General features: G+C 44.7%; 1 protein-coding gene across 1 annotated transcript in view; it reads left to right on the top strand.

Annotated features, from left to right (window-relative positions):
* Window positions 1-11,960, top strand: part of igsf3 (immunoglobulin superfamily, member 3) — a 70,730-nt gene extending 58,770 nt beyond the window's left edge. Inside the window, exons 7-9 of the mRNA XM_068571962.1 lie at window positions 8,220-8,630; window positions 10,488-10,937; window positions 11,465-11,960. Coding sequence (XP_068428063.1) covers window positions 8,220-8,630; window positions 10,488-10,937; window positions 11,465-11,715 — 1,112 coding nt within the window. The 3' untranslated portion in view covers window positions 11,716-11,960. The remainder of the gene's footprint in view (window positions 1-8,219; window positions 8,631-10,487; window positions 10,938-11,464) is intronic.
* Window positions 11,961-12,766: the final 806 nt, after the last annotated feature.

The following is a 12,766-nucleotide window of genomic DNA, read 5'->3' as shown; positions in this document are numbered from 1 at the left end:
TGTCAGGCGTAATTCGTCTCCACCTCCTGAGTGTTCCTGAGTGTTGTTGTTGTTGTTGTGCAGTCAGACCGGCATTTTGCCTGATGATTCATTCGTCAGCATGTAGGACGTCTCCCTCTGCCACACGACTCTCCTCCACATTTGCTTTTTTCTTCCCCGTTTTGCTAAATGTTAACCACTTCTGGCTAAATGAGCGACTGGCATTTTCAGCTCCCCTCTCAAAGAAGTGGGATAAAGGGGAGTGTGTGTAATGACGTGTGAGCAAACACAGCATCGGACCAGATTCATAATTGAGAGGCTTTAAGTCATGCTTCCAGAGGTACCTGCTCAATATGTATGAGCTGCCTCACCAGCATTATGTGTGCACATACACGTGTGGCCATGTCTAAGTTCTTGCATGAATGCCACTGCAACCGTGTTTCTTGTGCTGTTCCTCTGAGAGCTTCCATATGCTTATTCTGCATATATACAGAGGCATACTTCACCCCTGATTCCTAGCAACACAACAGTAGAACTGTTTCTCTCCACTTTTTTATGGTCCAGTCTACCACCATCTTACATTCAGATGAAAGACATGTGCATCTGCCAAACATAGGAAGGTTCAGCAAATGCTGAATGGCGCTCCTCATTAAATTATTGGAGAACTTCAAAAGCGAAGAGTGAAAACGAGCATCAGAGATGGGGCCCTTGATCCAATGTCCATGCCTCTTAGATAACTAGAAGTGAAGATGTTGGATGTAGAAAAAAGCAGGGACCCAACGTACACAGACAGGCACACAGACGCAGTCATCCGGTCAGCGCCAAACTAGTGAGGCACCTGCAGCCCAGCCCCGGTCTTCTTCCTGTTCCAGATTACATGAGCAGCGCAATGTCTGTAAGTCCCAAACGTCATATTAGATGAGTCCCTAACCATTATCTGCTCACATAGTACACACACGTACAATATGTTTATGTTCATTGTGAAGGCAGTCCAGTCCTTGAATTATCCACCACAGGCTTCATGCAGAGAACCACTGCACACATCATGATCGTTCAAACATGCAGTAGATACACACGGGGAGGAGGGGCGGGGTCCTTCTGGAGCAAAAGTGTAATTATCTTTAAGTAGAACACAATTCAATATTAGTCCTCACAGCAAAGGATCTCCTCAAGCTCACACACACAAAAAACATAAACACGCGGTATCCAGTTCCACATACAGTAGCAGTATTATTAGATTTCACCTGATTGAGTTTTCTCTTTGTCTCTGTCTGAAACACAATAACAGCAAACACATGTTCAGCATGGCAGATCACCAGGGGAAGCCTCAGCCTCGACAACACAGTGTAATATCATCTGCTCATAACTCAAACTACTCACACAAAAACACACTCCGACATGCACACACATTCACAGAAAACACGCAAAACTAATTATGCTAAATCTTCCCTAATGGAACCGGAGTTTAGATCAATGATGGTTTTGTGAGTTCAAGACATTTTTCTCATCATTTGAGTGTGAGTGTGCACATTTGTGCGCGTGCATCCGGCATGAGGAGTGGGATATTAAGACCGTCTGGTTATTGGCTGAGTTAGAATGATGGTAGTGATGATGGACGGGAGAGGAAAAGAGAGGGGTGTCCCACTTAGAGAATTCTCCTCATCTCTCCTCACACACCTACGCTCGCCTGGCTACCTTTCACTCACATGATCAAACGTCATGCTATTTTATTGCTTATTCTGATCCTCCTCTTTTGTTCTCGCTCCATCTCTCTAAATTAGAGGATATTTGCCTCCTACTTTATCTTGTCCTGCCTCATATGCTCTCTCTCCCTTTCTCTCTATCTGATGCTTCTTGGGGGTATCTTTCTATTTAATATGGGCTGGCACAAGCAGATGCCTCATGTGCCGTCCTTTCATGCCAGTGAAGTACTTGCCACCCAGCCGTTATTGATAGCGTTGGCGTCACATCGGTGATTGGAGATTCCTGCTCATCAGGCTCCGGATAGGAGCTGCATGTCTTCATTAGGGCCCGTCCTATCATCCTCTTGTCCTCCTCCTCACGCTCCCGCTCCATCTGTGTCTTTCTACATTTTGTTCTCACTCTCCCCCACAAGTGTCTTTTAATGTCTTCTTTCCCCTTCACTCTCACTTAGCTGCATGTTTCCCTCTGCTCACGCCCCCAACTTCTCTCTCACTCTTGTGATTTTTTAATATTTCATAATTCCCTGCCTCCCTCCGTCTTCTTATAATTCTCTTCATTATGTTTACATTTTTCTTCAAATAACTTCTTCACCATTGTCAGTATTTTAATAATAAGGATATGGCGGTGGTGATTGTTTGCACACAAAAGAAGCTTCATCATGGTGTCATTGTTCATGTCAGGGTTGTAAATCTTCTCTGTGCCCTATTTTTGGCAGTAGCTGAAAGAGTTTGCCCACAAGCTCACCTGAGGCAGCACTCCGTGTACAGGCTACTTGCATGTCAGCAACACGCCACCTTACTCTGCACATGCATATACAAATGATCAGAGTGCACTTGCTGTGTTTTTGTTGCACACACACATGACCCCACACGGTTGTAATAGATGATAAATAAAGGGATGCACTGAAACATAAAAATAATTTCATGAAAAAGTTTTGATTAATCACGCCCGTTTCAGATATTCAAAGTCAAACTCTTTCTCCTGTGTCTTCTTCCTCTCAAGGGTGAACCCCTCACAATCTCCCTCTGATGCAAGAACACAGGCACATATTTCTGTCAAATCCAATCCAATCTGGGCCTCATTTCCATGCTCGGCTCAAGCTGGAGACACAATGAGATTCTCTGTGTTGTCTCTCCATCTCTGTTAAGCACCTGTGAGTGTGTGCGTGTGTGCATGTGTGCACACGCGCGCTAGTGTGTCCTGCTGCTGCTGCTGCTGCTGTAATTGAAGTCGTAACTCAGCGCTAGCTACAGTGCTGTTGCTCCCCATGTAAATCAGTGGCTAGTATTAGGAGCAGTGGAGGATAGGCTCAGCAGTGCCGCCTCTTGAATACATACACAGACACACACACACACACACACACCAGGCACTAACTGAATGACCACTGTTATCTGTGGTTTAAAGAGCATATTGTGCTTTATTCTTATTGGCAGACCCCCTTTTTAAACACTCACACAAGCGTGCACGCAGACGCACGACTCCATCTGATATGTCTTTAGGCTCTCCCCACCATGTCAGCTTCTTCTGGACCATTAATCTCCCAGAGTTCTCCTGTCCTGACCCTGTTTCTCACCCTTTCTTATGCATCCGTTTTCCCGTTGGGCCAAGCTGCGTTCAGCATTCACTCTCAGGGAGACAGGCAGGAAGAGGGAAAGTGCAGTCAGTGCATCAATGTGGATGATGCGCGTGTGTGGGTTTGTTGGGCCCTGTCTTGGTGTGTTCACGGCTTAAGTTATGTGCACAGATCCCCATAATTAGACCGGTCTTAATGATATTGTAGTGGGAGTTGGAAGGCAGAGGAATGAGGAGTGGTAATATCCCTCTGACACAATGGGATCATAGATACATCGCAGTCATTAGCAAAGAAATTAGGCTTCCAGTTTAGCACAGGAGACGCTTTTCAGTCAGGGGAACCCCATCCATCAATGTCTCTGAAGAGCCGCCTGCTCCAACCTATTCTGTCCATGACAGTGGTCCAGATGGGCCGGAGTGTGCAGCATTTTGTGAGTGTTTTTACTTGAAGAGGTTAGCAAGGCGCAGCAAACCAAAGTAAGCTGTTCTGCAGGGGATCAGGGTGTGTCTAAAACCCTCAGTCCTGACATGCTGGGGTCCTGGCCGTGGATTAGCCCATGGCTGTGCTAATGCTAACGCTAAAGGCGGAGCAAGCAGCCATTAAGACTATAAGTCCTCTGGAGTGGAGCTGGTGCGACTGCTTGCTGCTTTTCGAAATCCCCCCAGGCACATGTTCTCACTTTCTGTCTTTTACATCTCTCTCATCTTTTCCAGGCTCTTTCTCTCCCTGTGCATACTCACTCTCACTCCTCAGCTCTCTGTTGGTCGGTGCTGTGGATATCCAGTCAGTGTGGGGATGTATCTCTTAACTCTCCTGCTTTTCTCCTGTCATGTGTTTTTCCAAGAATGTCATCCCTCTCTGTGTCTACCTTTCTCCTTTTCATTTGCCCCTTTCATCTCTGTATGTCTCTTTCTCCCTGTTTGTTGCCCACTCTGGGATCCTTCAACTAAGTGGAAGCATTACATTTGTGGCCCAGTGGATATGTCAGCTCAGTGGTCATTAAGTACAAATTAGACTATTTTTATTTAAGCTCAAATGTAAGGCAGAGACCCCACCAGCACCTCTATTCTTCACACTTAATTAAGGCCTCATACATATTCATAAACCCACAGGTAAGTCTTCTTGAATATCCATCCTGGTATCAGGCAATTAGACAGAATGTGATCAGGAGCGACCTAGATAAATAAGACAGAAGGGAGGAAATAGGTGGTGATTGGTCAAAACAAAGACTGTGATGAAGGAGAAGTGAGAGGGCTGAAGTGGATATTTCAACCCGAACTAAAGCTTGTATTAAAAAGACTTCACCTGGAGCAGCAGCATAAAAAATAGATGGAAAGTAATTTAATCCTCTCTATCCAAAGAATAATGGATAACATTCTTTGATTTATAATCTTGGTCTGTATTCTCCTTCTTAGTTTACTACCAGTTAATAGCTCCTTTGAAGTCTTAACAGTGTGTGTCTGTGTGCGTGTGTGTGTGCGCTGACATGCCACAGTAGCATCCTTAACTGTACTCCCCTTTTCTCCCCGGACTCAAATGTGTTTTTATCTGCTCTGCTTCGTGAACAACAATTGTGTGTTGCTTGTAAAGCTTTTGGGGTTTGGGGTGTACTTTGTTTTCTGTCTTCCTTATCAAAAGTGTGCTGCCGTTCAGAGCCTTTGTGTACTTACCTCCACTGATTGATAAAAGGAATACAGACAGTTTTGTCTCAACTCTGCAGTTCCTGTAGCTATTAAACGAGACAAATTGGGCACCTAAGGGAAGGAGGCGAGACAAGGGTTCAATGAGCCAATTAGTGACTGTACTGTGTAGGTCTGTTTGTGTGTGCGTGGGGGTGTGTGTGTACTTTAATAACACTACATGCCCCGCAAACTGCCTCCAGTGGAGCTGAGATACTTAAGGGGGAAGGAGGCAGCAGATCTAGATACACATCATATCATTGCTTATTATTATTGGTAGCATTATTATATTGTTATTGTTATTAATAACAGAATCATTGTTATTATTTTATTATTATTATTATGCAGACCAATAATGTGACTTAATAAAATTGTGTTTATTCATGCCTGGTGATATAAACAAAAGGCTGGTTTTGTTTAATTAGGTCTGGCCTTTCTTTTCGAGAAAATCAGGTCCTTAAACGACGTATCTTAGCCATGCCTCATTGTTCGTGGAGACAAGGTTGCCCTGGAAACCACAGAGGCAGGTGATGTGTATGAGAGACGGTCTATAGTTAAGCTCAAGGATAAACACAAAATGTAGGATTTTTTTTTGTCTTCTTGATTATGAATAGGACACAGTTGCTGCCCCTTTTTCTCTGTGGACCAAAACAAAAAAGGAGGAGGTAAAGGTTGGTGCATATAAAATTGGCACGCACTTTAATTCTCACCATGGACAGTTTTGACTGTCACGTGAACTAAAGCAAAGCAGTAAGAATGCTATTTCCAATTAGGGATTTGTCTTACTTTGTGAATGCACCCTTGAGGCTCATTAAAAAAACACAATAGCAACATAAGAACATGTGCTGACACTTTGAATCGGCACTGACGGCCTGACGCACAATGACACAAGAATACTCCTGCTGTTGAGGGAATTCACACACATGATGAGCGGCCGTGTGAACTATGTATGATTGAACGGGCTTCCTACGCTGGGTCTATTCCAACAATATGCCCTCATCAGTGCCCCGTGTACAATATTATATACACCACAACGAATGTACTACTGTTTGCAACAGAAGATGCGACTATGGACGAATGCTGTGCTGTAGCTGAAGGAAGAATCTTCATCTCAGAGGGAATGGACACATGTTAGAGGATGTGACAAGCTGGTCTGTGAAGTAGCTGTTCTCTTACGGAGGGAGTGGAGACTTAAAAAGATCCTATTTCCCTTCCGCCTTTCTACCGATTGTTTCTCCATTTTATTTGCCCCACTTACTCTGCTTGAGTGAGTGCTAAGTTATGATAACTTGTAATAGCTCATGAAGCTACCTAATAGGGCTTGAATAATTAGCCTATTTTCCCTTTGAAAAAGCATTTCTGTAAACACTGATGTACGGCAACAGGCTTTTAGCCCCCAGTTTTTCTCCATGCTGCAGATTTAAACTTCAAATGGAAACGAACGGCAGAGAATTGCTTTGTCCTGTGCCAATCCAATCCAATCCAGCATGGTTCCACTTCAGGAGGTTCGGAGGTAATTCTCCTGGATGAAAAAAAAAAAAGAAAAAAGATTGCCAGGATTCCGCAGGCTCGGCAGTAATTGCGGATGGGAAGATTGTCAGGCTTCCTACCAAGTCTCTAGTGGGTACTGAGGCGATGTTAATGACTCATTTCAGATGCTTGCTCAAACAGGGTGGTCTGGCGATGCCTTGCAGTCATGCATCTTTTGAATGCAACCAAATGTGTACATACTGTTTGCATAGTGCAAACATGCAGAATCACAAACCGCTATCATTTGAGCATCTGTGAGCTGTCCAGGGCAGATGGCTGTGACCCAAGGCAGTCAATCAGTCAGTTAGCCAATCATAGCAAAGCCTGCGTTAGCTCGGAGTGAACACAACATTGACAGACAAAGGTGTTGTTTTAGGATGCAGGAGAAGCATAGAGATGACAATGTGATGTAGTGTTTTGTGTTGGGTCAGATTCGGTCTGATTAACAATTACATGTAAGCCAGCTTTTGGCACTTGAAATATCTTAAATATGTATGTTTTATATACAATGAATTGTATCCTAAATGTACATTGAAAAAGTGTCTTTATAGGTTGTTGTGTGTTTGTGTGACGTGTGTTTTATTTGGACAATTCTGGCAGACATCAGGGCTCTTGCCCGAAAATAGGTATTCATCGCTCGATTTTGTGGGAAAGGGTGAAAGAAGGACATTCTGCAGTGACATGCCCGCTGCTACGATCAATTAAGGGAATTTGTTTCCCCAATGGTACCTTAGCCAACAAACAACTCGTGGCTCGCTGCTAGTGTGACAACACTAGAAAGTGCTACCAATTAAATCATTATTGCTTCGGTCAAAGATGGTGAAATTTGCTGATAGAGATGCACATGTGTAATTGTTCTACATGTATCAAGCTGTGTGATGTTTGTTTGAGAGTAGATAAATACACCAGATTTTCCAATTGTCTAAAAGCAAATCTTATCTATTCATGAAAAAATATCTGAATCGCATGTTTAAGGATTGAATGACGTGATTCATTTTTTGCTTTGTGGTCCTGTGTTTTTCTACATCTCATATTTGGGCCGTGTGTTTGTGTGTTTTTTCTACATCCTCTGTGCTGAACTAATCCTCCCCCCAAAGCATTTGACAGTGAGACCCTGGCCGTGGTCACACCTGATGTACCTGCGGCTAATCCCATCCCACAACCGATGTCACTGTAACCAATCCTATCACAGCACTCGGGGCAGCCTCAGCTGCTTGCTGACATCTCAGTCACACTTCTCTATTATCTCCTCCCTCTCTTATCTGCTCTCTTTCCATCCTTGCTTGACTTTATATGAATATGTTCCTTCGTCCTCCTGTTTTTGGCAGACTATCAGACCTCCTGCGGTGCTTTTTGTGTGTGTATCTTACCGAGTAATATCCACAGCTGAACTTTACAATCCACCCCCTCTCCTTCACCCTTGTTTCTTCTGCTGTTCTGCATCTTATCTTACATTTTTACTTTGATACTCACAAACCTACCATCCCCTTTGCTTTGATTCGCCTGACATTTCCTCCTCCTTTCCCTCGTATTTCTTTCTTTCTCTTCATCGCCTGCCTCGCCCACCTACGCACCACTATCTTTTCCTGCCCTGCTGCCACCAGAAATAAACCCAGCTACAGGTCGTCTGTCACAAAACTGAAATTGCATTGTGTAGCTGTCACCAGTGTTCACATTCTCCTGCACCCAAAGGAATGACATTCTACTCCTTTACCTTCCCTCCTGAACCCTTTCCATCTCCTAATTCTTCACAGAGAGCAAGCTGCGAGTGCAAAGGACCAACCAGTCTCATGTGTACCTGGAGGACAGTCGCGTCAGAATCAATTGCTCCATCAGCTCCCAGACCAGCCAGGACTCCCAGCACGCTGTGCTGTGGTACGTGCGGCGCGCGACCGGGTCAGAAGCTGATGAGCTCCTGCTGAGGATTGAACGCTCGGGGGCCTTTGAGTACGGCGCCTATGCAGAGGAGGAGAGACTTCGGCGTCGAGTCCAAGCCGAGAGGCTGTCGAGTCGTCTCTATGTGCTGACATTAAACAGGGCCGAGATCAGCGATTCAGGGACGTACTACTGCTTAGTGGAAGAGTGGCTGAGTGACCCAGATGGAGCGTGGTATCGAGTCTCCCGGGAGTCCTCGGGGGTCACGCAGGTTCTGGTCAGACAGCCAGGTGAGCAAGCGGTTAGAACTGTTGTTTTCTTAAACAAATGCTTTTCTATTCCCACTGCAAAGGAAGCAGCAGCTGTCACTTTAGCCCCACATGCTGCCTTGCTTTTAACCATTTAGACATTGTCAACCTGTCCCCCGCCTCGAAATTGCTTTGCTCTCACCACTCTCACATGCTCTGCTCAGGGCCTCAAGACCGTCTCGCTCTAATGACTATACACCTGTCCTGGGCAGAGCTCAGGTGCCACAAAATGGGTTGAAGTCATGCCAGTTCTTATATGCCATGCCAGAGGGCAGAGCCGGGCTCAGATGGAGAACCTAATGCTCTTGTCCAGTACTCAAAAACTTTCAGAGGGCTCAAAGCTCATTATGTACTACTGCCACCCAGACCCTGATGTCTTACCTCACGGCTGTAGTCCTAAGCACACTCTTTATCTGTCCTGAGTTTTCCCGAAGCCCATATTCACATATTCGTAATTACAAACTTCCGTCGCCTCCTAAACAATCAACCTCCCCCAAATGCAAAAGATGATAACAAACCATTCCTGCATGAGTCTATTCCACACACCATTTACGGGTGACTCATTACAGACTGAGAGCACTGTTCATCTGTTCAGGTGTCCTGTTTATAATGCAGAGTGAAATCCCTGTTATGGCGTCTGTCCAACTAGTATCTGACGATCGAAACATCTGGTCACCAGCCAGTAGGGCAAAGAAAAGGCTTGTATTTTATGTCGACGATAAAGCTGTCACTGCTCAAACAATTAACTGAGCGACAGCTTCCGTACACATGTATAGCTTTGTAAATATGTTCACTTTATAGTTAACATTTTTTGTCTATGACACTGATTGCTTTCATGCTGTAGTTACTTTCACCTCAGAAGTTAACACATGGTTGTTTGTGGAAGCTCACCAGGGGTCTGGGATTATAGTGTACATGACTATACAGGTTTTTACTTTTCAAGATATATAAAAAGCTACATATGATTAATAGAATATGCTGTATAATTATCATGAATATTCACAAAGGTGCTAAAAAATGCATTCACCCAGGAAGGCATCCAGAAATCAGCCTGTCGGGAGGATAAATGAGCAGAGATGTGTGCCAGCACTCGCCTATTTTTTCCTGCCCTCCTGTTGTCCTTTCTGCATCTCGTTTTGCTTTAACAAGAATACCATTCCAAACTGAGTTTGTGAGCAGCCAAAGCAACCCAGGTCTTCACAGCAATCTTTTTTTTATAGCTGCATTGAAACTGGGGCATTGTACCACCCCTAAAGGGTTGTAGCATAGCCATACAGACAGACAGACACGCGGGCCTCAGGGTAGGATCTAACCTTGCTGGAAAGCTGAAAGACTAGTGATAGCTGTGGGCATCACTGTGGGATTTATTTATTTTTGTACTCTGTTTACACATTTTGAAAGTTTGGTGTCCCTGTTTGCTGAACCATTTGCTGCTTGTGTGTGATGTTAATTTGAAGTTTAAAGTGAAAGTGCCTGCCACAATTTTCCAGAGTCCTTAAACCGATTGTTTTGTCTGATTGACTATCCAAAACAAAGAGATGTTCAGATGCTGTTCATCCAAAAATGTAAAACCCTCATATTTGACAAGTTCTAACTATTCAATGTTTGGCATCAATCAATCGCTTATCTGAATAGATGCCAATTCATATTTAACTGATTCTCTAATTCATGAATCAAATAGTTGTTCAACTTGTTCGAAAAGATTCCAGAAAAGTCAGAGTTAATATAAATTTGAACAAACTCTATGATGTTGTGCTTTATTGCTGTGCCCCAAGAAATACTGTTCATATCAATAAATTTCCATCTGTTTCTCTTTCCCATATTCTCGGACATCTGCAGAGATTCGACTGCAGGTGGAGGAACTGGAGTCAAACATAACGGTGAAAGAGTCTGCCTCCATCCGGCTTGGCTGTAGCATTCCCTCCCAGTCATCCAAAGACTCTCGCTTCTCTGTGTCCTGGTATGTGGAACATCCCAAAGATGAGGAGGATGAAGAGGACGAGGAACAGTCAGTCGAGGAAGAGAAAGAGTGTGTGTTCTCCATCGGCCATGATGCTGTGTTTGGAAATGGAAATTGCAGCCCCAGAGAGGAGCCGGGGCCAGATTCCCGCCTGCAGTTTGAGAGGATGACCTCTGACCAGTACAGCCTGACCATTCAAGGAGCTCAGCCGACAGACACGGGCCGGTATTACTGCCATGTGGAGGAGTGGCTCCTCAATCCCCGTAATGCCTGGTACCGCCTGGCCACCAACAACTCTGGGTTCACTATCGTCAATGTAATGCAACAAGGTGAGTCATTGAATATCTAAATCCTCAAAGCTTCTCTGAATGCAGGTGAAAATGAACACTGTGACAAAACTATAGTTGTATCAAAGGCTGTCTTCTAAAATTATACAGGCAATTTAAGACCAGGGAGCTTCTTCACAGATAGCACAAGATGTAATTAACTGCTGCGTCTTTGGATGTTTCGTCTCACTATTGTCATATTGCCCAATCCTAATAGGTCCTCTGTGTTACAGTATACATAACTAAAGAATATTATGGGACAATTAAGGAGCTATCAGGTACTCCATATGGCATCTTTGGATGATCTGACTTTCACACACACAGCATTTATTTTAAAGGTAGGATGAAGCTCAGTTAAGCAATAAAGCTGAGTGATTAATGGCATCAAAAGTAGTGCTCCAATATAAAGATCTCAAACTGATTTATACACCAGTTTCTGTTCACTGTAATAAGTGCATTCCACTTTAGTAAGGAAAACCAGAATACACACATCTGTGAAAAACTAACTCTTGTGTGTTCTCTGTCAACAGTGTCCACCCTCCAGTCAGTGGTGTGCGCCAACAACTCCCTCTTCTACTTTGTCTTCTTCTACCCCTTCCCCATCTTCGGCATCCTCTTTATCGCCGTGCTGCTTGTGCGCTACAAGAGCCGCAGCCACAGCAAGAGCCAAGAAGGCAAGAACGGCGCCCCCCTCCTGTGGATTAAAGAACCTCACCTCAGTTACTCCCCCACCTGTCTGGACCCACCTGCGCTCAGCCTGCACCCTGGCTCGGTCGACTAAGCGGGGGTCCTCCCCCCTGCCTCACGCACACCAAGGATCAGCCAAGAAACACAATGTCAGGGAGCAGATCTGGACTCCACCTTCAGACCTTACTGTCGTTCACTGATGTGTTGAATTAGTCAGTTTAACAACCCCTACCCTGGTGGCTGTCTGTTTTATGTGAGTGAGTGAGTGTTTGTGTGTGTGTTTGTGTGTGTGTGTGTGTGTGTGTGTGTGTGTGTGAGAGAGAGAGAGAGAGAGAGAGAGAGAGAGAGAGAGAGAGAGAGAGAGAGAGAGAGAGAGAGAGAACCATGTTAGCACGTTGTGCGATTTGAAGGACAAGAGAGTATCGGGAGCATCTCTCGTTTTTGTTTTTTTGTCAAACTCATAGATGCATTTTGTTTTTATTCCTCTGAAAATTTGTCTATTTTCAGAGAGAGAGAGAGAGAGAGAGAGAGAGAGACTGCACTTAAGATCATTGGCCAATCCGGGAAGAACATTTAAGAGAAGAAACTCTATAATCGACTTCAGCACTGAGTGGAAGCCAAAAAAAGTCTCTGCTCTGATCCAAGAGCAGCCACAGTCCGGCCCACTATGTTGGTTGCCATAGTGATTCTCTGCGCCCACTGACTCTGTCCGTAGCTGATGACTTGGTTGCAGCCTGCATAGACACAAAGGCACTGACACACAAGTCTGTGTCCTAAGTGAGGATGTGTGTTGGCCCACCTGCCTCCACAATGAATTAGCCTTGGCAGACAGAAACCGGTGCTCTTGCGCCACCTAAACACTGCCAGACACTCTGGCCTTAGCGAGAGACCGCTGCACTCTTCTTCCCTGCCCTCCTCCTCCTCCTCCTCCATCTCCTCGCCCAGAAGAGACAACTAGAAAGAGAGAGGGAGGGTCGTCAGAAATTTTGGGGTGGAAATAAACAGTGCTCTCATCCTGAGGATATATGTACTTTTACAAAAGAGATTTTTCTTTTCAGTGCCAAGACCTCCTTATTTTCATGCTGTTCTCTGCAGCTGATGGTTGAAGTTTTCAAGTGAGTCGAAAGCTGGTTTTTGAAGCAGAT

This window comes from Clinocottus analis, unplaced genomic scaffold (genome assembly GCF_023055335.1).
Source record: "Clinocottus analis isolate CAN_PGR_092001 unplaced genomic scaffold, fCliAna1.0.p SCAF_12, whole genome shotgun sequence".
Taxonomy (NCBI): domain Eukaryota; kingdom Metazoa; phylum Chordata; class Actinopteri; order Perciformes; family Cottidae; genus Clinocottus; species Clinocottus analis.
The sequence above is the reverse complement of the archived record's forward strand: the minus strand, read 5'-3'. Positions and strand labels throughout refer to the sequence as shown.